Below are 22921 nucleotides of genomic sequence, written 5' to 3'. Positions count from 1 at the left end.
CTGGTGATCTCTGTCTATCAAATAAATGGGATCCTTAAAAACAAAAACAAAACAGTTACAAAGGACAATTTTGTGGGCAAACTGGGAAAACTCTACTATCAACTGGGCACTGGATGAAAGCTGAGGTAGTATTAGCATAAACTGTGTTATGTGTGATAATACTATGGTGCTTATCTGGGAGAACGAATGTATTTTTGGGTGTGTATTAGAAAGTATTTAGGGGGCCTATGTCATGACTTTTATACTTTATTTGAAAATGGTCTAGCTAAATACTAACACACACACACATATACCCACATATATTTTAAATATAGATATATGCCCCCACATATTTTAAACACACATATACACATATTTAAAACAAACAACATGTTAACAACTGTTGAACCTAGATGGTGGATATGAGTGTTCACTGAACTGCAATGATTTGTTTTTCATAATAAAAACTGAAAGAAAAAAATAGGGTAACAAAAAACAATGGAAGTCAGGTGATGACAATGATTTAACCCAGGCACCCGAACAAGGCCCAGGGCTGCTGGGATTAATTACAAAAGTTACCTCATCAAAAGATAGGACTTGCAAAGGAGTAGATCTATTTTAGTGTCTACTGGTGTTTTGTTTCTGTGTTTCTTCAAACAGAATTAGAAATTGAATTATTCTTTTAATGCTCTCACCTGCTGCCCTCCTTCTAATTTCTTGTTCAGCTTCTGTAGTTGGGTGAAAATCTGGAGGTTTTCTTGCTGTAGCTTCTGTTGCTCAGCCAGACACTTTAACACCAGCCCCTGCAATCTCTCAACCTCCCCCTGCAGAGTGCTGCAGGCACAGGTAGGAGGTAATGGTGCTGCCTTCCCAGCACATGTCGCTGCAGGATTCAGCTGAGGTGGCTAAGAAGAGGAGGAAGAGGTCATAGGCAGTTCTGCCTGGATGCCACAGCTCCCCAACCTCATCTTCCCCTAAATGCTATCAGATTTTACCTTTAAAGTAACAAGATAAACCATTCAGATACACAAAGTAAATGCAACAGGAGCAGAACGCGCTGGGATTCCAACAGCCCCTGGCTCTAACAGAACAGGGCAGGAGAATGCTCAGTGCCTCAGGCTCTGTTATGCTAAGGTAAAAGAACATTCGTCTGTTTTGGAGAATTTCACAAAATTTAAAGTGCACTGATCTCCCATTGAAAATGCTGAAGTGGGGGAGGCCTGATTCGGTTTGGAATCCATAACATGTAGTGGACCACACTTTAGGAGACAGCGGAGAGGTATTCGGAAAACAGGACCGCCAAAATAATTCAAGAACGCTAACTGACAGACGAATTAAACATTCACTTGGAAGTTTCAAAGGTTTTGTTACATCTTTTCTAGTCTGGATTTCTCCCCTTCTACTGTACTTTGTTTATAGGAAGGGTCAGCAAATGATAGCCTGTGGGCCAAATCCGGCCTACCGATTTGTTTCTGTAAATGAAGTTTTACTGGAACACAATCGTGCTCATTCATTATGTATTATCTGTGGCTGCTTTTGTGCTGCAGTGTCAGAGCTGAGAAGCTGCAGCAGAGACTGGATGGTCCATAAAGCCTTTAATAATTACTATGTGGCCCTTTATAGAAAAGGCTTGATGACCCCTGGGATTTGCCTTTGAGGCATTTACCACAATTTGATTTCTACCAAGGTTAGGCACACATGTGCAGCTCCCTCACTGGACTACAAGCATTACTTCTTACTCATATTCAGAGCCTCCCACCCACACTAGCATTGTAAAAAAAAAAAACTAGATTTGAATTATGCAACTTTAATTTTGGTACTTGAGGCAGAGAGAAAGAAAGACAGTCCTCTGTGTAGAAAGCTGTTAGCCCATCAGGACTGCAAAAGGGTCAATACTTTTTTCCAAGGCAAACTCAGTTGAGCCTACGGCTTTAAGCACTACCGAACAGACCGTCTAATGAGTGGATACAGGGCAGAGGGTGACCAAGGAAGCTAGAGGAGATGGTGAGGCCAGGAGAAGTGGGGAGAGCTCTCTGCCTACTTAGTTGTGACTCAGAGGCAAAAAGCTCAGTTACCCAGGCTCCTGCTGGGGGCTTGTGTTCCGAAGGAGCTTCAGAGGCCACTTTGAGTCCTTGTAGCTCTTCATAGGGCAGGGTATCTTTCTCAGATTCTGAAAAAGCTGCACTTAGGGGAGATGGGCTGTCAGGCATGGGGATGAATTCTGCATTTTCCAGCTCCTATGTGTAAGAGAGAGAATCTCATCAGTTCTGTTTGAGCCGTTTATTTTCTTTCTCCCCCATTCCCATTTTGCTACAGCTTTCCCTCTGTTGTGACATCAGCACCCTCTAGTGGGAGCATGACAGTTGTGGGTTCAAACACAGCTCACTGCACCTGTCAAGAGCCGGCCATGCCTTCCTCAGATGAGTAGCAGTGCTTTGAATTCAAACTCAAATTCAAGAACGCAGTTTGGAGTTTGTGGCACATCTCCTCGACACACTTACTCTACATAGCCTATTCAGTGAGCTGGGCAGCTGGAAGGTGATGACAGGCCAGTGGCCAGGCTGCTTAAGGCCGAGGCTGAAACCTTAGATAGAAGAGCTGTGCTGCTTCCTGCATCCCTACCCCTAATTGTCTATCGATTTTAGCTGTCTTGTAAGGGCAGCTTTAAATCTCTAGATTCTTTTTTTTTTTTTTTTGTAAAAATTTAAAATTTCATAAAGTACAAATGCTCACTGTAGAAAGTGAGCAAAATACAGACAGGAAAAAGGACCAGCAATTCCATCACTCATAGATAAACACTATTAAAACGAGCAATACTGTTTTCAGTCTTCATAGCAGACATCCTTCTATGCATTATATATTTTCCAAGAGAATGGGGTCCCACTGCAAAGGTATTCCATCTTTTTCTGCCCAGCCATATATTGTAACCAACTTTCCATCCAAATAAATATACTCCAACATTTTTATTGCTGCACTTTAACTCTCATAACCCATCTCTCTACTGTAAAACATCCTGACTACCCCAAATCTCACTTCTACAAATCACAGTACAAAATCTCTAAGCTTAATCTTTGCATACATGCATTATAAAAACTGCCTTCAAGGAAGGTTTTCTTAATTTACTTAAATTCATGTCAAGTACTACAGATATGAGAACATTTTGTGTGTCTCCTTGTCAGGAAGTAAAAAAGGATTAGATATTTGGTAACTTTGTTCTAGGTGGAAATCAGATGACTCGATGCCTGCTGTAGAACACCTGAATAGGGCATGGGACACAGAGAGATGCTGACAGCTCCTTTCAAGTTGTTGCCAAGAGCCTGATGTTTTATTGAAGATAACCTCTGCCAAAGGAATTACCTTTCGAAGCCAGCCAGGGCAGGAGCTGCTGGCCCCACTACTGATCCCCATGGCCTCCGTGGGACTGACTAAACCTTCCATTCCTCGGTCTGCTTCCATTGTTCCTCGGAAGCCTCCACTCGGATCAGGAGTTTCAGATTCCTGCTGACTGTCCTCCTCTTCTCCCCCACCGCCGCCGCCTCCTGGGCTAGAGCTCTGAACCACTAACAGATACACAGCACAGAAAGAGAGAACCTTGCTATGCAGCAAGAAAGATTTACAATCTTACAGCCCTGGTGACCCCCGGAGAGCTTCCTAGAGTCACATGAAGTAACAGCAGCAGTTTAAGTCAGATATCTGGGGCTAAATTTTTAGCTTTTACACAAGGTATTATCAGTATCTTCAAAATGATAATCCACTTCTACAACCCAAAGTTACTTATGTCTATGTTCACAGCAGATTATCAAATCTGAAAGCATTACTGAACAGTTGCCCCAACCATAGCTCACTCAGTCTACCACCCAGGCTTTAACAGAGAATCCAGACTCCGGCATTTCCACCGCGGCTCATCAAGGTTTCACAGAAATACAAAGCTCTTTCACATTTCAGCCAAACACCTCTTAAAGCTGCCAGATAAACTTTCTGGAGAAGTCTTTAACCATTCAATTCATTAAGTTCTTTGATAACTACTTGTTAAGAATTTTTAAAATATGGCTGGTTCTTTCCTATCATGCCGATTATTCCAAGTTACCGTCATGAAATGAAGACTAGCTGATGTGTTGTCAGAAAATGAAACAAAATATGGGCCAAATATATATATATATATATATATATATATAAAATATGGGCCAAAGATATATATATTTAAGAAAGTAAAGTTACCAAAGCTAAAAAAGTAATTGCCCAGTATATGCTCAAGTTAAACATAAAGGACTGCTCCTGATCCCCAGCTCTAGTGGCTCAGACACTAACTGCCACACTGATCCTGCTGAAGCAGCAGAACCACAGATGCCAACAAAAGCTGAGGCTTGTTGTTTTAAATGGCTTTTAAAAATCTGGTTACATTTGAAATATACATAAGACTACTTTTAACATACGTGTAAGTTTTGCTACCTAACAAAATAAAAACATGAATCTAGCACTAGAAGAACTAGAATTGTACTTTCCAATATGGTAGTCACAAGCCATATACGGCAATTTAAATTTAAATAAAATAAAAAGTTCAGTTCCTTCAGTAGCTACTTTTCAAGTGTTGGACAGCACACAGAATATTTCCACTGCTGCAGAAAGATTTTTGGGACAGTGCAGAACTAAAATATTACCTGTATCGCATCTGCCTTGTGAACGCCTTCCTTCTCTGGCCTCCTACCTAGACCTAACTACTGATTTAATTCTGTACTTATCATTTCTTCTTAAAAAAAAAAAAAAAAAAAAGGCCATCACATATTTATGTATCCTTAAGTAATTAATTTGGGCTGTTTTTGAACTTTATATAAAAAGGCACATAGTCTGCTGCAACTTGCTTTTGACATTTCACATTCTGGAACTATTTGTAGATGTTCACTTCTACTCTTCTATAAGATTGCACTGGACGATTGGAACATACTCAACCAACAGATATATACTGAACATTCACCATTTGCCGGGCACTCTTTGAGGCAATGTGGATAAAACTGATGAATAAAAAAGACAAAAATCCCTGCCCTTATGGAGTTTACATTTTCCAGCCAATGGATATGTGCTTTTAATCTTATTTTTTCCATTAAATACTGTTCCACCAAAACAAAGCTGTAAAAGAATAGCTGCATTTAGCAAAAAGATGTATCATTTGTGACAGATACTAACATGCCCAGATAAATGCTGAGCAAGAGATTACTAAAGGAAACTAATAAAAGGTATGATGTATGTGTGTGTAAATAGAGTACAAGTCCAGATCAGACACCCAACTTTCTTTTTCAAGAATTAATCTGCTTTTATTCTGGGTCTTTATCTGCTTTGATTCTACAAACTATCAGAATCCCAGGTTCTGAGATACCAAAGAGTAAAAGGTATTTTAGAGCAAATGGAAAACCAAAAAGGAACATAAATTTAGTTTTCTGGCATAGTCCCAAATAACAGAGAACCATGCAGAAAGCAGCCAAAGGAAAACTATCAGAGAGTTTTGGGCTGAGTTTCCTAACCACACTGGAAGTTTCGCCAACTTTTAATTCTGAGCGCCTGTTTTGAAGGACTATTTCTATAGACTGGAATAACCCCATGAATATGGTAGAAGTAAGGAGCAGATAGAACCCACAGCCCCTAGCATGGTAAGGAAAGGAACAATACATAAGCCACATTACAGTATTGGGCAAGCCACTTCATTACTTCCATATGCCTGGTTGGCAAAGATGTACTCTCCCTCTGACCACAATGTAATAAAAGTCGTAACTTATTGTGAAATCCATCAAAATATGATCCTCTCTCCTGATCACCGTATTTCTCATTTCCCAAAGATATTTCCTATTTCCCTTTTTTGGAGACTACATGGAATCCAACTCAAAGACCCACAGTGCAGAAAAAGCGCTGGTGCCGAGACATTGCTACTTACCAGTTCTGATCGATAAGCCACTGCTGTTGGACCGGATGGTCTTAGAATTCAATACTTTCTCTGAGGAAAAATATTCAGTAGGTAAGCACTGTAAAGAGCTAGAGGCATGAATAGCGAGAAGACTAGAATAGGGAGTTCATCTGTAAGATAAGAGCTATCCCTCACGCCAGGTAACTTTATAATTACTTATTTTTCTAGATATGAAAGCGCCACTAGCTACTCTAACTATATTCACTATGTAGAACAGCAATTCTCCACTTTAACTGTTCTCTGGAATTACTTGAGAAGCTTTAAATAGGAACAACACCTAGGTCCCACCCCAGAGATTCTGATTTAATTGGTCAGGGCAGTGGATTTCTGAAAGCTCCCTGGGTCATCGTAATGTGCAGCAAAGGTTGTGAAGCACTGATCTGAAAGAATGGACGTGGAGACCCTCACGCAGGCTTTAATCATTTAGTCCATAACAGAGTCTTCTTTATGCAGGAAAGAGTTATGATTTCATTTCTTTTTAAAGGTATCCTGCATGTTTCTCACAACAGTATGAACACAGACAACCAATTAATGGTGGACAACTAGAGATAACAATTCTATAGCAAAGGAGGCAGAGCCCAAAGTTATCATGCTAAGAAATGGTCAGAAGGTGGCAAACAACAAAGCTCAGGAAACGACAGTGTTCTGTCCCACCACCAGGTATGCTGTCACTGTTGTAAGACTTAAAGGAATAGCCTCTTTTCTTCAGGACACTTCTGTTTCTAAGAATGTGACCACCAGAATCTTAGGTGTGAGTCTACCCTCTGCCAAATCCACCCCAACCCTCACGTATGAAACTCTTACCAACGATGAGAATGGTGTGCCAGCCACGGCAAGAAAGGTCTGGGACGTGATGCAGAGATCCAAAAATAGGCCGAGGCCATGAGGTGCAGATATCAGAGCCATGTGGTCTTTCCGTGGGGGTCATTGCCAGGCGACCATTACCACCATTGCCCCAGGCAAAAATGTGATTATCTAGGGAAAAAAAAAAATCAAACAGCAGATAGTTTAATAGAAACCTAATTTCCCTACTCTTTGGGTTCCCCATCTTTATGTCCCAGAGTTAGAAAGATTTTCCACTAAAGGAAAAAGGGAAAGGAAAAGAAAAAAGGGAAAGCTGTTTATTTCCCTAAATAAACCTGAAAAATTTCTGATGCCAACCTGGTAAAAATGACCACTTCTCCTATGTGCTGCCATCCATCCATCCGTCTACCCATCCACTCATTCAACAACTTTTTTGGTCATTCATTCAGATATTAATAAATATCTGGGCATCTACTTCATGACATGCACTGCTGGAGGTACAGGAATAGAGCAGTAAACAAAACGAAGTCACTACCCTTGTGGAACTGACATTTTAGTCAGAGGAAACTGATCAATCAACTATCTAATACTTCTGGTAGTCATAAAAGTTATGAAGGAAATTAAATGGTAAAGAAAGGTGGAAATAAAGAATAATAGTGGGGTTTCATTATTTTAGATAGGGAAGTCAGAGAAGTACTTGTCGACACTTGAGCAGGGACCTGACTGAAGTGAGAGAGAAAGAGCACGTGGACAGCTAGGGGAAGAGTTTTCCAGGCAGAGAGAACAGCAAGTGCAAAGGTCCTATGTGCGTAACGTGAGTATCATGAACGAGGACTATGAAGAACCCTGCAGCAGGAGCAAAATAAAGGAGAAGACAGTGGACAGAGAAGGGGTCAGGAGGCAGATGGGGTCCTGGTCATGTAGGGCCATGCAGCCCATTGTAATGACTTTGGTTTTTACTGACTGAGATAGGAATCCATTAGAAGTTCTGAGGAGTAGGGTGCACCTGGGTGGCTCAGTCAGTTAAGAATCTGACTCTTGGTTTTGGATCATGAGATCAAGCCCTGCGTCAGGTTGTTTGCACTCAGTGTGGAGTCTGCTTGAGATTTTCTCCCTCTCCCTCCACCCCTCCCCTGCTTATACACTCCTCTCTTGCACACACGTGCTCTTTTTCTCCAATAAACACAATTTGAGAAAAAAATTCTGAGGAGTAGTATTTAGGTACTTAAAATGACCCATCAGGCTACCATGAGGAGAATCAATTGTAGGGGACCGAGGGTGGTAGCAGGAGACCAGTTCTAGTAGTGAAGACAGTGAGAAGTGGGTCAGATATATTATGAAGATAATCAGTAGGGTTTGCTGATGGATGAGATGTAGGGTATAGAATGAAGCTGAATTTAGTGACACAGGAGCTGTAGGAGGAACAGATTTGGGCAGAAAAATCAAAAGTCTGATTTTGACTATAATAAGTTTGTCTGATCCTATAACTTCTTACCAAATCAGAACATTTTTTAATGAAAAGCAGTACTATTACTGATTAAGCCTAGACAATAGGCACGAATGAGGACTGACCTGGCAAAGCTGAGCTCTAAAGCCACCCTACGTCTAAGTCCAGGGGCTGATGAGTAACTGAACCTGGTGTTCAGGTGGTGATATGAAGCTATCAGTGAACAGGGGGAACTTAAGGTAATACTCACGTAAGGGAAACAGTGGAGAGAAAGAAGCACTGAGTCCTGGGTATTCCAGGTTTTAGAGGGATCGGATACTGATATCAATGGTGCCTGATCTATCTGCCTATACTAGTCTGTTTATATGAACGTCTCCCTTACCCTACTAGACTGTGAGCTCCTTAAGGATTAGGCGCTTTCTGAGACTCCCTTTTATATTCCCAGAGCCTAAAAGAGGACCTGGAGCATAGTAAGCACTCGGTTTATGTTGAGCGTGTGAATAATACGATAGAGTAAATTCAGAGAAGTAGAGAAACACTTATTAGGAGGTAATATGCCCAACCATGGAATCCAATTCTACATTTCTCATTCTGAAGTTGACCTTTTGAAGGACACGGATGTACTGAAGAAACATCACCTCCTCGAGGCCGTGTCAGGAAGTGCTACTGGACTTGCAGCACTTACTTAATCCTTAGTGACATTCTTACTCTGTCTTTCTAGGTAACATTTCCATTTATCTCCATTAAATTTATTTCCATTTTAGTCAGAACTTATTTTGGGACAAGTGGGAAAGGTTTACATGCCACCCCAAAAGCTGGCTGACTTAATTAAATTTGGTAATAGATAACTTGTCTGACACTGTCCCTGGATCCCTCATGTGTATATAATAGGCACAGACCAAAAGGAAACAAAGATACCTTAAAAGAGGTGAAATGAGTCAAAAGACAAGAAGACGAAATGTGCTTTGTTGTTCACCAGTCACAAGAAAGAAATGGCTACAATAATGAAAAAAGTTCAGAGGCGGGGGAGTCGGGGGGCAAGTGGCTCAGTCAGTTAAGCGTCTGCCTTCTGCTCAGGTCATGATCCCAGAGTCCTGGGATCGAGCCCTGCATCAGGTTCCCTGCTCAGTCTGCTTCTCCTTCTCCCTCTGCCACTCCCCCTGCTTGTGCTCTCTTGCTCGCTCTCTTCAAATAAATAAATAAGATCTTAAAAAAAAAAGTTCAGAAGGTGATATCGGAAAGAGAAAAGAAAAGAAAGCAGAAGAGAGAGGAAAAGGAATGAAGACGAGCTCAAGTGGTGGTAAAGAAGAAGAGCAGTGAAAGGAGCAAGAAGATGCTCTGGAGAAGAAAGAGCAATGAGAGGAAAGAGAAGAAAATTCAGTTACACCAGTTCCAATTCTGGAAGCCAAAAGACAGAGTATTCAGCCCTTCAAGCCTCAGCAGTCCCTGAGAACATCACTGCAGTCTGGCTGATCCCAGACAGGGAGCAAGGATAGATTATGTCCTTCTCTCCAACCACCCAGCCAACACTTTTTGAAACCAACATGGTGCAAGGCCAGGCATATATAGAAATATTTAATAATTCTTAAAATGTTTAACCAAAAAAGTTAAAGTAAAAAAAGTAGGGACTTAGAATATTAACTTTGCCATTATTTAGAAATATTTTTTTGTTAACGCAATCACTATGTTGAACACATGACAAGTTAATGAAGCTCCATATGCATAACAATTGGATACCGATTTAATGTAAATAAAAAGTAAATGTATGATCCAGCTATATAAATTACCAGTCCACCTCTGTGCCGGTCAAACATTAAAATACAGCCATTGTCTAGAAAGCTTGAGATGGTATGTACAGACTCACCATCAGTGGCAGCAATAGTAAACTCGTCACCGCAGGAGACCCTGATCACTTGCTTCCCACCCAGGGGTCCTCCCAACAGGTTGATTCCCAGACGCTTCTTGTAATTCCCAACGCCCAGCTGTCCACACTTGTTGCAGCCAAAGGTCAGAAGCCGGCCTCTCTCTGAAAGAGAATAAAAACAAATAACCAGGCACAAATGGGGCACCGAACAGAAGGAAAATGTAGCCAATGTACAGTTCCGTGGACTAGCTTCTGGTTATTAAGCGTCTACAAACAGAAAGCTAGCCGCACAATCTTGCACCTATGGCAGCTATGGAATCAAGATCTATGACCAATTTGACCCAGGAAGTGACTCAATATCGTATCTTCTAGTATTTTATTTTATTGTTTGAAAGATTTTATTTATTTGTCAGAGAGAACAAGCAGGGGGAGCGGCAGGCAGAAGGAGAAGCACGCTTCCTGCTGAGCAAGGAGCCCAAGACCCTGGGATCATGACCTGAGCCGAAGGCAGACGCTTACTGACTGAGCCACCCAGGCAACCCTCTAATACTATATTTTAAATGTGGAAAATGGGTACTACCTAACTTAGCAAACTCCTAAGTGGTACTAATTAAAGGCAGTAGTGGTCTAGAATTGTAGGCGTGGCATTCTCATTAAGGGATGTAGTGGCTGCATTTATAAAGATTACCAAAAAAACCCCATTTACTTGCATGCCTAACTTGTTAATGAGATAATACTGGATGTGGGGGAAGGGGGAAGCAGGAGAATGTTAATATTAAGAAAGAAAACCTAATACTTGGGACCCCTGGCTAGTTCAGTCAGTGGAGCATGCAACTCTTTTTTTTTTTTTTTTTTTTTTAGATTTTATTTATTTACTTGACAGAGATTACAAGTAGGCAGAGAGGCAGGCAGAGGGAGGGGGGAAGCAGGCTCCCTGCTGAGCAGAGAGCCCGATGCGGGGCTCGATCCCAGGACGCTGGGATCATGACCTGAGCCGAAGGCAGAGGCTTAACCCACTGAGCCACCCAGGCGCTCCGGAGCATGCAACTCTTGATCTCAGAGATGTGGGTTCGAGCCTCACATTGGACATGGGGGTTACTTTTTTAAAAATAAAATCTTTAAAAAAAATGAAGAGCTAACACTTGAGAAAATAAAGAGCATGAGCTACTGAAGCCTGTGTATAAAGTTACAAATCAACTCACCATCAATAGCAGCTGTGTGAGTCTTGCCTGGGGCAATGGTACGGATCTTATAAAAGGACAGCTGTTTGGCCAAGGTAAAGGAGGTTGTGTAGGGAACTTCATGGTATGCCTGAAACAAGGTAAAACACAAAGCAAAGACTCAAAGGTAAAAATGAAGGGGTAGTAGGCTGAGAATGTTGTCATGGTGACCAAAAGGGCTTTTAAGCAAATCTGTTATTAAGAAGAAAGTGCCAGGTAGCTTTACATCCAACAGAACACAAGACAAAATAAGCTCAATATGTAATCAGAGAATTTAATTAGTGTATGAGGCAGGACTTTCTGACAACAGAAGTTTTAGATACCTGATCTAAGAGTATAAAAAACATGAACTCTGTATCACAGAAAGTATCTACACAAGGATAGAGCCATTGACATTTTTCTTGGTTAGAGACTCTGTGTATCTAAATGCAGGGCAAAGAATTAAAATCTTGAGGACTCTGTCCAGCCCATGAGGCAACAAGTTTACTGTGATCTAATTTCATCTACAAGGCAGTGCTCTCAACATGTTAAAACCCATGTTCCCTTTATTTTATTTATTTATTTATTTATTTGACAGGGAGAGAGAGAGCACAAGTAGGCAGAGCGGCAGGCAGAGGGAGAGGGAGAAGCAGGCTCCCCAGTGAGCAGGGAGCCCGATGCGGGACTCGATCCCAGGACCCTAGGATTACGACCCGAGCCGAAGGTACTTGCTTAACCAACTGAGCCACCCAGGCGCCCCCATGTTCCCTTTAGATTAGCATTAAAATATTCCCCTCATGTAAGTTTAAAATTTCACAACAAATCCAATGTTACAATAAAAACCCAAATCAAGCAATGATATTTCTAAATATGCCTTTTCCAACTATGTAGACACACTTCCCAGACTTCCCCAAATTTGTACTCTCCCAGTTGAGAATCATTACTTCAGAGATTGCTTAAAAATTCTTTTTTTTTTTTTAAAGATTTTATTTATGAGGGAAAGAGAGAAACAGAAGATAGAGAGAGTGGGAGAAGGAGCAGAGGGAGATGGACAAGCAGACTCCATGCAGAGCACAAAGCCCAACTCGGGGCTCAATCTCAGGATCCTGAGATCATGACCTAAACCAAAAACAATAGTCAGACACTTAACAACTGAGCAACCCAGGCACCCCGCTTGAAAATTCTTATTCAGTCAGGAAATTTATGTCTCTCTTTTTTTATTTTAAGTAGGAAAAATGCCGAATGTGGGGCCTGAACTCATGACCCTGAGATTCAGAGTCACATGCTCCAACAACTGAGCCAGCCAGGTGCCCTTGGAAACCTTTGTCTCTTAATCTGGTTCTTTAGAACATGACAAAAACTCATCATATTAACACAAAGAGAAAATGAAGACTTAATATCAGCAGTGAATTTCATGACATCCTTCAAGGAAGTGAATGGTAATTACATGTACTAAGCCCGCACAGGATCAGTGATTTGGGAACAATAAATCTTAAAAAACTCTCCAGGGGGGCGCTGGGTGGCTCAGTGGGTTAAAGCCTCTGCCTTCAGCTCAGGTCATGATCCCAGGGTCCTGGGATCGAGCCCCCCATCCGGCTCTCTGCTCGATGGAGAGTCTGCTTCCCCCTCTCTCTCTGCCTGCCTGTCTACTTGTGATCTCTGCCTGTCAAATGAATAAATAAAATCTTTAAACAAACAAACAAACAAAACCCCAAAAAAACTCTCCAGGGAGGTGGTATATGAAAATGTTTCTTTTCATGTTAATTTTCTTGTACCTAATTCAGTGATAGGGTAGAACCTGACCCATCACTTGATTCTTTGTAACCACTTTATTTATTGAGGCATAATACACTATAAAATATTGTACAGCTTGAAAAAAAATTCTTGAAAAAATTTTCTGTAAATGTAAAACCACCCAGATCAAAATAGAAACCACTTCCACAACCCTGGGATCTGTTCTGTTAATAACCATACCCCCTTTCCCAGAAGTAACCACTACTTTGACTTCTGCCATCATAAACTCCATATAACCGGAATCACATAGTGTGTACTCTTGCGTGGCTGGCTTCTTTTGCTGAACGTAATAATGTCTGTGAAATACTTTATTCTAGGTAAAATTCCACGGTCACTAACCAATAGCATTCCCAAAGAAATTCCAACCTAAGAGAAGTTCTGACAGCGTGGTTAGGGCACCAAAGAGGGTACTCACTTCATGGTTGATGATTCCAGACATGCACTGATTCAGACCCAGCTTGTTGAACTCATTGAGTCCACAGGCCAGCACTTTGCCTGACTGGGTCAGCAGAAATGTCCCATCACAGCCACACTGAACTGCAACAATAATCAAGGCCTTGGGAACATCCACCTGCATGAAAAAAAAATCAGAAATTAAAAAAAAAAAAAAATCTCCAAACGTAACTTGCATTGGGGAAAAAAACCCTTAAATTCTTTCAAAAGTAATGTCTTACATGTAGCAGAACTGCCCACAGGAAAGATTGTTATATCCTCTTATTTTTCCCAGCAGCTTAAAGACTATAGTTTTCAACAAGGAGCTCAGGTTTGATAATAAAATAAAAGAAGGCAATTCCAGGTTGGCTAAACAGCCCTGTCCATGTTTGTTTTAGTAGTAGGTCCTACTTAGAAAGACATCTCAGAAAACACTGGGAAAGGAGAAGCATTAACCCACTGCGGATTCTGTCCTCTAAGAAGGTAGGCCCCACGACAGCTACAGAAGAAACTCAGTAGCCCTCAAGGGTCTTAGTCTGGTCACATTTTAAGTGTGGTGACAGAGTACTGAGACAGCAGCCAGGACTTCCTTCCAACTGCTCACATCCCTCTAAGCTAACTAAACAGGGCTGGGAATGGTAAAGGGACAGGAGGTTTGTCTGTGAAACTCAAACCTCAGTGTTTCTACTACAGCCTTTTCAGAAGAGGAGCAGTCATGGTCCCACAAATACTGTAAGTTAATTTTTTAAATGTAAGTAAACATAGTTAACAGTGAATGGTACAGTCAATTACAGGCAACCTTCCAGTGGGCAGGCCAGCCAGCTGACCATGCTCCTCCTGCAGCTTTCAGCGCCTGTGCCAACTCCGGCAGGGCTAGCTCCTGCAGTATTATGTTTCATACAACATGACCCCTAACTACAAACACGTATTTCGTCTGGTGTTCAACTGTGGAAACTGGAGGCGAAAATGGCTGTATTGGGTAAAGAGATAATATACTGCTTTCCAGTAACTTCCCAAGGAATTTTCTGGGGTGTATTTAGCTTAATGTGACTTTTTCATGGTACATACTGATTTCAGCTCTCATTCCTGAGTAAAATGTGACTCCAGAGTGTCCACAATGACTGTATCCTCTTTCTCAACTGTTTATGATTTAGTCAGATGACAAGGCCACATAGTGCTAGATTGTCAGTCTCCCAGATAGAAAATACTTAAGAAATAAATACCTTGACATGAGGAGTCAGGGAAAGAGCAGTCTACGTTATCAGTGGAATCTGTGTGACCTAGATAAGCTTTAGGAAGAAGCTGCTTCTGAGTTTACCTTTTGTGGTGTATAATAATCCTCTTCTGAATCCAAACCCAGTCGTCCTGAGACATACATAAGAAAGAAAACCATTAAAATGAAGTCCTTCGTCCCAATGAAAATGTTGTGTAACATTCTTTTACTGAATCAACACTTCTCAAGTACAGGCTACATGTGTTTAGATACATACAAGCCTGAAATCAAGTTGGCCCCTGGGAATAAGTGGACAGAGACAAGGCTACACCTACCATATTCGCCACAGCCCCAAGAATAGACTTCTTTGTTTCGTGTCAAAACCACCACATGATTATCTCCACAGGAGACCTGCTCCACTGGATTGTTCAGGAAGAAGTTCAGCTGCATGGGTTCTAGCACTTCAGGCCCAGCAACCTTGTCTACCCCCATGCAGCCGTAATAATCAGATCCAAAGGCGTAGAGCTGACCTTCATCTGCAAAAGGCAGGCAGGCATAACCCATCAAAAGAATGATTCTGTCCAATCAGAAAGCTGGGCAGGGCTAGAATGTGACTATCCCAGCGAGGGATCTCGTATGAAATGATTACATCAGAGAAATCCGAAGGACAGACTGTGTAAGTCTAGAGTTGCTTTTATTTAGGGGGTCATGGGTACTATTACAACAATTTTTTAAAAAGTGGTTGTACCATGCTGAAATTCTACTGGGGTCATCTCTATTTTCTACAGAAAAGGAAAAGTAAGTAATGGCAAGATGAAAACTAAACTTTAGCACTGGGTATTATATGGAAGTGACGCATCACTGAACTCTACTCCTAAGACCAACACTGTACTGTATAGTAACCAACTAGAATTTAAATAAAAATTTGAGGAAAAAAATGTAAATGGATTAAAAAAAAGCTAACTAAACTTAAACTCTTGATTCCTGATTTGATATTATCCATACCTAACTAGGTGGTAACATTAGCTTTCCCCCCAACTGGAACAGACAACATGTTTTTCCTGAACCTACCTCTTCCGTTTTCCACGTGCCTTTCCTTGCTTATCAACCACCCTAATACTACAGCAAATTGGGGATGTTGTTATTAATGTTTGTATCTGTTCACTGTCTTTGGTTCTTTGAATACTGTCTTTTGCTATAAAGTCCCAGTTAAACCTGCACAGCGTTAAGTACAATACCCCACATTAAATGTGCTGGGATGCTTACTGTTGATGGCTTACCTGTCACACAGACAGTGAAATCATCACCACAAGACACCTGACGGATAGCTTTGCCTTGCAATTTTTCCACATGCTTTGGCTGTCGGTAGGAGGCTTTGTCTCCGTGGCCCAGCTGACCATGGAGTTTAGTACCCCCTTGCATATTCTGTGAAATAAAGAGATCTTGTGAAGTTTTAACTTTTCAAGCCAAAAGCTAATCTTCGATATAATTTCTTATCAAAAACCAAAGGAAAAAATCAGCTGGAAATTTAGAAATGAAAAAAAAAAAATCAAAGGAAAGTCAACCTTTTAATGATGGTTAGTAGAAAACCCCTGCCAACAGGTAAAGATTTAAAAAGTATCCAGATTGATATCCATCAAGACTTAAAAGAGTATATTCCCAATTATGTCCTTCTCCTTCAAGTCTAAGGTGAACTTCTATATTTAACTATGGGTGTTAGTGAAAAAAATGCTTTATATAGTCTAATTTGATTGTTTTCTACCGGAAGATAGCCTCTTGGAAATCCTTACTAGAAGTTTTACAAATTTTGGTCATAGTTTCCCTGAAATATGGAACAATTATAAAGAATCTAGCTGAATCAAAGAGGTTGCTACATAGTACTGAGAATAGTTCTAAATGATGTTTCAACAGTTTTATAGAGAAAAGTAATTTTTTTCATTCAAGAACTCAACTGTAAGTCCTTATATAAATGTTTTTTAAGGGACAATAATTTCAATTCATCTGTGGCAGCCCCTCGGGGGCTAGTTCTTTAAGGGACAGGGTTTTAAGGAGATAACAGTTAATATTCTATAACAGAGGTCCAATCATTCATTCATTCTTTCAACCTATTGCTAACTGAACATCTACTGTACATACTCGAGACAAAGCCTGTCCTTGTGGAGAAGTTATCTGTGACTACTGGAAAAAACGAGCTCCCTCAGGAAGAAGAGGAAGAGTGAGAAGAACTAAGACAAGGCTGGGTAAAGGAAAAGCACCCTGAAACAAGTGAGAAGGCACAAAAAGGAGAAAAGCCAAGAGAGGAAGCTGTCATGAAAGTCAAGGGAAGACAAAGGTCAAAGGAGGAAGAGATCAACTATGTCAAATGCTGCCAGGAGGTCAAGAAAGTAAGGACAACGAAGTTTTAAGGATTTTATTTATTTATTTGAGAGAGAAAGAAAAAGAGAGAGAGAGAAAGGATACAAGAGAGGGGTGGCCGGCAGGGGAAGAGAGAGAAGCAGTTTCTCCACAGGGAGCCCAACATGGGGTTTGATCCCAGGACCCGGCAATCATGACCCGAGATGAAGGCCGACACTTAACCGACTGAGCCACCCAGGTGTCCCCAAAGTATCTGTTTTATGTTCATAATTTATAAGTCATTTTATTAAGAGCAGTTTTAATCAAGTGGCAGGGATGGAAGCTGCATTGTAGGTGAATGAGGACTGAGTGGGAGATAAGAAAACAGGTAACAAATACAGGTAATTTGTTCCAGAAGGTGAGAGAGAGGATGAAATCTAGAGGGGAACAAAGGAAAATCCTACTGAAGATATCTTCAATCACTGATACAGGTCTTGGAATTTTCCTGATAAGCAAACAAACTGCTTTGTTTGTTTGTAACTATTTCATAGATACTGGTTGCTCCGAAACTCATGGTAACAGAACAGAGTGATTAAGTGACTTTCTGAAATCACTCAGCTATAAATGAGAGTCCAGTCTCCCGAGTCCAAACCTGGGGCTCTTTTCATTCTTTTTTTCCTTCTTTCCCCCATTCATTCATTCATCAAAAAACATTTACAAATGACCTAATATGTACCAGGCACTGGGGAAAGATACCTCCGTGGACTAAACAGACAAAAATCCCTGCTCTTGTAAGAGCTTACATTCCAGTACCCCATGCTGCCATTCCTGCAGCACACGTTCAACTAACAAAATACTCAGACAGCCTCAGCCCAGTGAACAATCAGGCTTACATCAGTCTTCTGACGTACTTAGCATTCACTTACCACCCAGGTGTATAGTTCCTTCTCCACTGTGACCACAGCAAAGTGAGTATTCCCTGCACACACCTGCCGGGCACTACAGCCACTCTTGATGACATCCAGTTTCTGGGGAGTGGATTTTCCACCACCCCAAACATAGACTTCACTGGTTCGTGATGTTACCACAGCAATGGGTGCTTCAGTCACAGTGCTTGACCTGTCAACAACCCCCAGAACAAAGGCACATTTAACATAAAAAACTGTATCAAAGAAAAATGCTTCCAGTCTGTTCCCAGAGAAGAACTGCCAATTATGGCATGAGACAGTATGTTCTTTCTCGACAACTTATTTCAACCCTCTATCATCGCAGGCCTTGCAATTCCTGCCTCAGGGCTTCATCCTGGCACAGCCAGATCGGATTCTAGTCTGGTCCGTAACACCTACACTTTTCAGTTTTTCAACATTCATCATGGTAATGATGTCCACTTCAGTATGAGGATGAAATTATAGCCTTCTGTTTTCTCAGAAATGACTATCTGACATTTACGCAGATGTTGGCTTCTCAAAGGATGCCAGCGGCTACTTAGTGGGATCAAACAATGCACGGAGCAAAGAAAGAAAGACCCCCGATGGTATTTTAAGAGATACCACTTTTTACGAGTGTCCTAGGCATTACCTTGGTCTTTTTGTAGGTGCATTAAGCAGTGTGACTTTTTCCTCCATCTCTCTACCAAAAGAAAAGCAAAGATACATGAGTGAAAGAACAGGTTCCTACATTGTACCAGTGTCTCTTTAATACATTTCACAGATTCAATCATCTATAAACCATATGCCTCCTGCAACACGACAATACTTTTGGAAAAGTACCTCGATACAATTCAAAGTTACACGGGCCTGGCTTTGGACAAATCATTAGATATGACAGGGCCAGCAGTTTGGGGCCATTTGTTTTCTTTCTCCCAGAAGCATTCAAGCTGGAACAGAGAAACTAGAGTACTTCTATTGCACATTTTAAATACCTGTTGACCTCTCCATCCAGGCTGTCCACTGACTTCCCACACCCAGCATCTCTAAACCTCAGCTCATTCTTTCTCCCATACAGCCTTTCTTTCTGACTCTCCTATTTCTGCAACTGGCACTCCCCATTCTCCCAGTGGACTAGGCTTAAAACCTTTGATTCAGCTGTCTCCCTTTCTTCAATATTTGAGTCCTACAAATTCTTCCAATACAACGCCCTTTATATTCCCCTCTCCTCTCCAGGCTTGCCACGTTAGCTCTGGGCAACTTTGCTTCCCACCTAGACTGCAGTAGGACCTCCCAATAGGTCTGACTCCCCACACTGCCAATCCACTCTATTAGTCCTATACCGAGTTAACACTGAGATTAGTTTGCTAAATGAGTCTTCCTTAGGCATGCCCCTTATCACACGAACTATGCTCTCATAAACATCTGCTACTGTACAATAGCTTGAATTAAGCACAGATCCCTTAGCCTAGCATTCAAGATCCTGACCTACCTTTCCAGCCTTCTTTCCTTCTACATACTCCCTATATTCTAGCCCAGGATTCTTGTTCAGTCTAAAATACTTATAGCTGAATTCCTGGGGCTGATGCTTAGGTACCAGTAGTTTCTGAAAGCTCTTGAGGTGTTGCTATTGAGAACCCCAGGTCTAGAACCACTAATCTAGTCAAGTAGGACTCAGTATTTCCTGAATATTTTCCACCACTTACTATGCTTTATCCGGAAACCTCTCTGTCTTATGTTTTTCCATCAAAGTACAAAGTTCTAATGAAGTACTGTGTAAAAATCTATAATCATCTCAATAAAAACTGCAATTAAAAATTATCAATGGAGGGCGCCTGCGTGGCTCAGCTGGTTAAGCGGATGCCTTTGGCTCAGGTCATGATCCCAGGCTCCAGAGATTGAGCCCCACATCGGGCTCCCTGCTCAGCAGGGAGTCTGCTTCTCCCTCTCCCTCTGCCTACTGCTCTGCCTGCTTGTGTTCTCTATCTCTCTGTCAAATAAGTAAAATCTTTAAAAAAAAATTATCAATGGAAATATTTGAAAAGAAATTAAAATAGTGATTATACTATTGGGAAAAAAGTCAGATAACAAAGTTACATATGCTTAACCAGCACCAAAGGGTGGTACTGCTGAACATGCATCGGACAAAAATGGAAGGTAATAGTGCTATTTCTGGAGTATTACTTTTAGGCACTAAAACACTCGCTACACCTTAACTGGAGAAGAACCAGAAAAGATTAATTAAAGAACACAACAAAATAAAGGTATTGACCAAATGACAAAGATTATGGAATTAAGTATATACTTAACGTATCTAAGGGCAAAACTTGAAAAAAGAACAAAGCAAAGGTTTGAACATTGGGAAGATACAGAAACAAAGAACTGGTAGGGGAGGAAAAAGGACAGTAAGACAAAAACAGTAGGATGAGGATAATAAAGGGGTGCCTGGCTGGCTCAGTCAGAGGAGAATGTTACTCGTGATCTCAGGGTCGTGAGTTCGAGCCCCACAGTGAGTGTAGAGATTACTTAAAAAAAAAAAAAAAAAGGAGTAACAAAGAACACATCTTCCTTTAAGTTTGGGTTTGAAGCCTCCTACAGGACGTGAGGGATAGAGGACCTCCTTCCTATCTCTAGAGACCTCTAACGCAGAAAAAAATCTCAGGAAGTAACATGTCAACACTCATGCAAGCTTATTCTGAAGAAGATTCCTCCCACTGCAATATACCGTCTAAATGAATGCACTGAAAAACAAAGGCCCACTTTAAATCTGACAATCGCTGAGCATCTTGTGTCAAGCCCTGGGCTGAGCACTTTATATGCATTCCCTCCTTTAATCCTTACCCTATCTGACTTTATACAGGAGAAAATTAAATAACAGAGATGTTAAATAAGTTGGCAAAGAAAATAACACAACTCAGATACAAACCTAAGGATGTCGGAGTGCAGAGACCTCCCCCCTTAAGTATTACACTCCAATGCCCTAACTCTAGATTAAAACTCACAGATGAGGACAGCGCAGGGCGCTAGGGTCTCATCAGTATAAATTCAGAACAAAATAGCACAGGCTAAGGAGGTGAAAGTCAGGAGCTCCTCTCAAGCAGCAAAAGCAAAGATGTTGGTAGAAAAAGGCACCAGAGCGGCCAAGTCAGGAAACGCTGCCCTCTCTTGTGGTCCTCTGATCAGGCCTTTAACAGTCAACCATCCACAGAAAGACAACAGAGTGGACGTCTCTGTACTTTACCTCCTGCGTTTCCTGAGAAGAGGGCGATCCAGAAGCTCATCTGCTGTGGGTCTCTGCTCAGGATCCTAAAAAGTACAAACTGGGTCAGTTTTAATTTAAAGGAAAAGGGCAAAATGGTGTCTAAAGAGGCATTTTACTTCTTAGAAGGCTGCATGCTAATTACTCAAAGATCACTGTATGTTATCCTCGTTTCAAAAAACAATTTCTCATGTCACATTCTATGTTTTATGCATATCATCTTATTATCATCAATACCTGCACATGAATGAGAATGCACCTTCCTTACTTGTTCAGTTACGGCACTGCCTCTCAAATTGCAATATATATAGCACATAAGAATCTCCCATAGTGCTTGTTATAAAGATTTCTGGGCTTTCTCAACAGAAATTCTGATATAGTTGGTCTGAGGTGGGACTCAGGAATCTTCATTTTTTATTTGTAAAAATCCTCCATTCCCTAGCAATTCTAACACTCTATGTTCATGAACCATATTTTGAATAATACCAACCTGGAGCTACACTACTATCTATACAACTACACATATTCTGCACCGTAGGAACTCTAAATTATCTCTGACTACAATTTTGTAAAATTAATCTATGAAAATTAATCCTGATCATTAAAAAAACGGAGCACTACTTAGATGGTAAAATCACCTCACAAATCAATAAAGTAAGAATAAAGCAGAATAAAGCTTCAGGATTTGTTGCCTGAAACAAATAACTATCATGAATTACCAATGCCTATTCCTCTGGGTATAGCCACAAATATATCCTACCCTGGAGAAGTGAATGTGTCTTTGTGCGGGTTCACCTATGCATACCATACTCCAAACACTATGGTGTAAAGGGAAAACCCTAAACATAAATCAACATGTAAGTCACACTTACCTGGTCAAGGCACGCATGGACCATCTGAATCAGTTCCAAAGAGTACTGGCTAGAATCAACTTCCATGGCCCGGATTCCTTGTACAATCTTCACACACAAGTTGAGTGGATTCTATGACAAAATGATTATTCTTGGTTATATAAAGATTATAATCTACTAGCAGAAATGTCTATGACTTTTTCTTTTTTTTTAAAGAAATGGCAATAGTTCTGCATTAGGTTTGATTTCTTTCATAACTATTAGTATGCATCACCAAGAAATGGCTAGGAATACACTGTTCCAATCAGAAGGAATAAAGCCAAACGGCCAACACAGAGATATGATTATGTGGCCAATAGTATAATACCTGGAGTATATCAGAATCCGACCCTTCAACTGAATCCCAAGAAAAAGGAAAACAAGATTAGCTATGCTTCCTGGCTTTAAGTATCTTCTTTGCCAAGTAATCTGCCTCCTAATGTATATATTCTCATAATGGTTATGCAGGGGATACTCTGCTGCAACAGATAAGGCAGTGAATAATAAGATGACAATGAGAATAATATTATAATAATAACACCGTTAACAACTTTATTGAGAGACCACAGTGTGCTAGGTAGGCACTCTTACAAACCCCCGTAAGGAGGTTATTATGATTACCAATTCAGAGATGTAAAGTAACTTGCCCAAGACTACACAGACTGTAAAAAATGGAGTCATAACTCCACTCAAGGTCTGTGTTGACTCTAAAACTCATTTTTCTTCCACTATAGTATTTAGAAGAATCAGATGATCCACCAGAATAAACTTAAGGATTTAGAAAAATAAACAAGTCTCATGAAAGGCCAATGAATTTGCATTCTCTT

At 40.9% G+C, this 22921-nt stretch overlaps 1 protein-coding gene across 1 annotated transcript in view; it reads right to left on the bottom strand.

The window, feature by feature from the left end:
- NEK9 (NIMA related kinase 9) overlaps positions 1-22921 on the bottom strand; it is a 36804-nt gene that overhangs the window by 4477 nt on the left and 9406 nt on the right. The window contains exons 7-21 of the mRNA XM_080808043.1: positions 22077-22187; positions 21187-21251; positions 18598-18648; positions 17946-18138; positions 15966-16110; positions 15021-15221; positions 14791-14837; positions 13456-13611; positions 11250-11358; positions 10048-10209; positions 6737-6907; positions 5903-5962; positions 3337-3539; positions 2055-2216; positions 675-884 (exon numbers count right to left, since the gene is read on the bottom strand). Coding sequence (XP_080664169.1) covers positions 675-884; positions 2055-2216; positions 3337-3539; positions 5903-5962; positions 6737-6907; positions 10048-10209; positions 11250-11358; positions 13456-13611; positions 14791-14837; positions 15021-15221; positions 15966-16110; positions 17946-18138; positions 18598-18648; positions 21187-21251; positions 22077-22187 — 2046 coding nt within the window. The remainder of the gene's footprint in view (positions 1-674; positions 885-2054; positions 2217-3336; positions 3540-5902; positions 5963-6736; positions 6908-10047; positions 10210-11249; positions 11359-13455; positions 13612-14790; positions 14838-15020; positions 15222-15965; positions 16111-17945; positions 18139-18597; positions 18649-21186; positions 21252-22076; positions 22188-22921) is intronic.

This window comes from Martes martes (assembly GCF_963455335.1).
Source record: "Martes martes genome assembly, chromosome: 7".
Classification (NCBI taxonomy): domain Eukaryota; kingdom Metazoa; phylum Chordata; class Mammalia; order Carnivora; family Mustelidae; genus Martes; species Martes martes.
The sequence above is the reverse complement of the archived record's forward strand: the minus strand, read 5'-3'. Positions and strand labels throughout refer to the sequence as shown.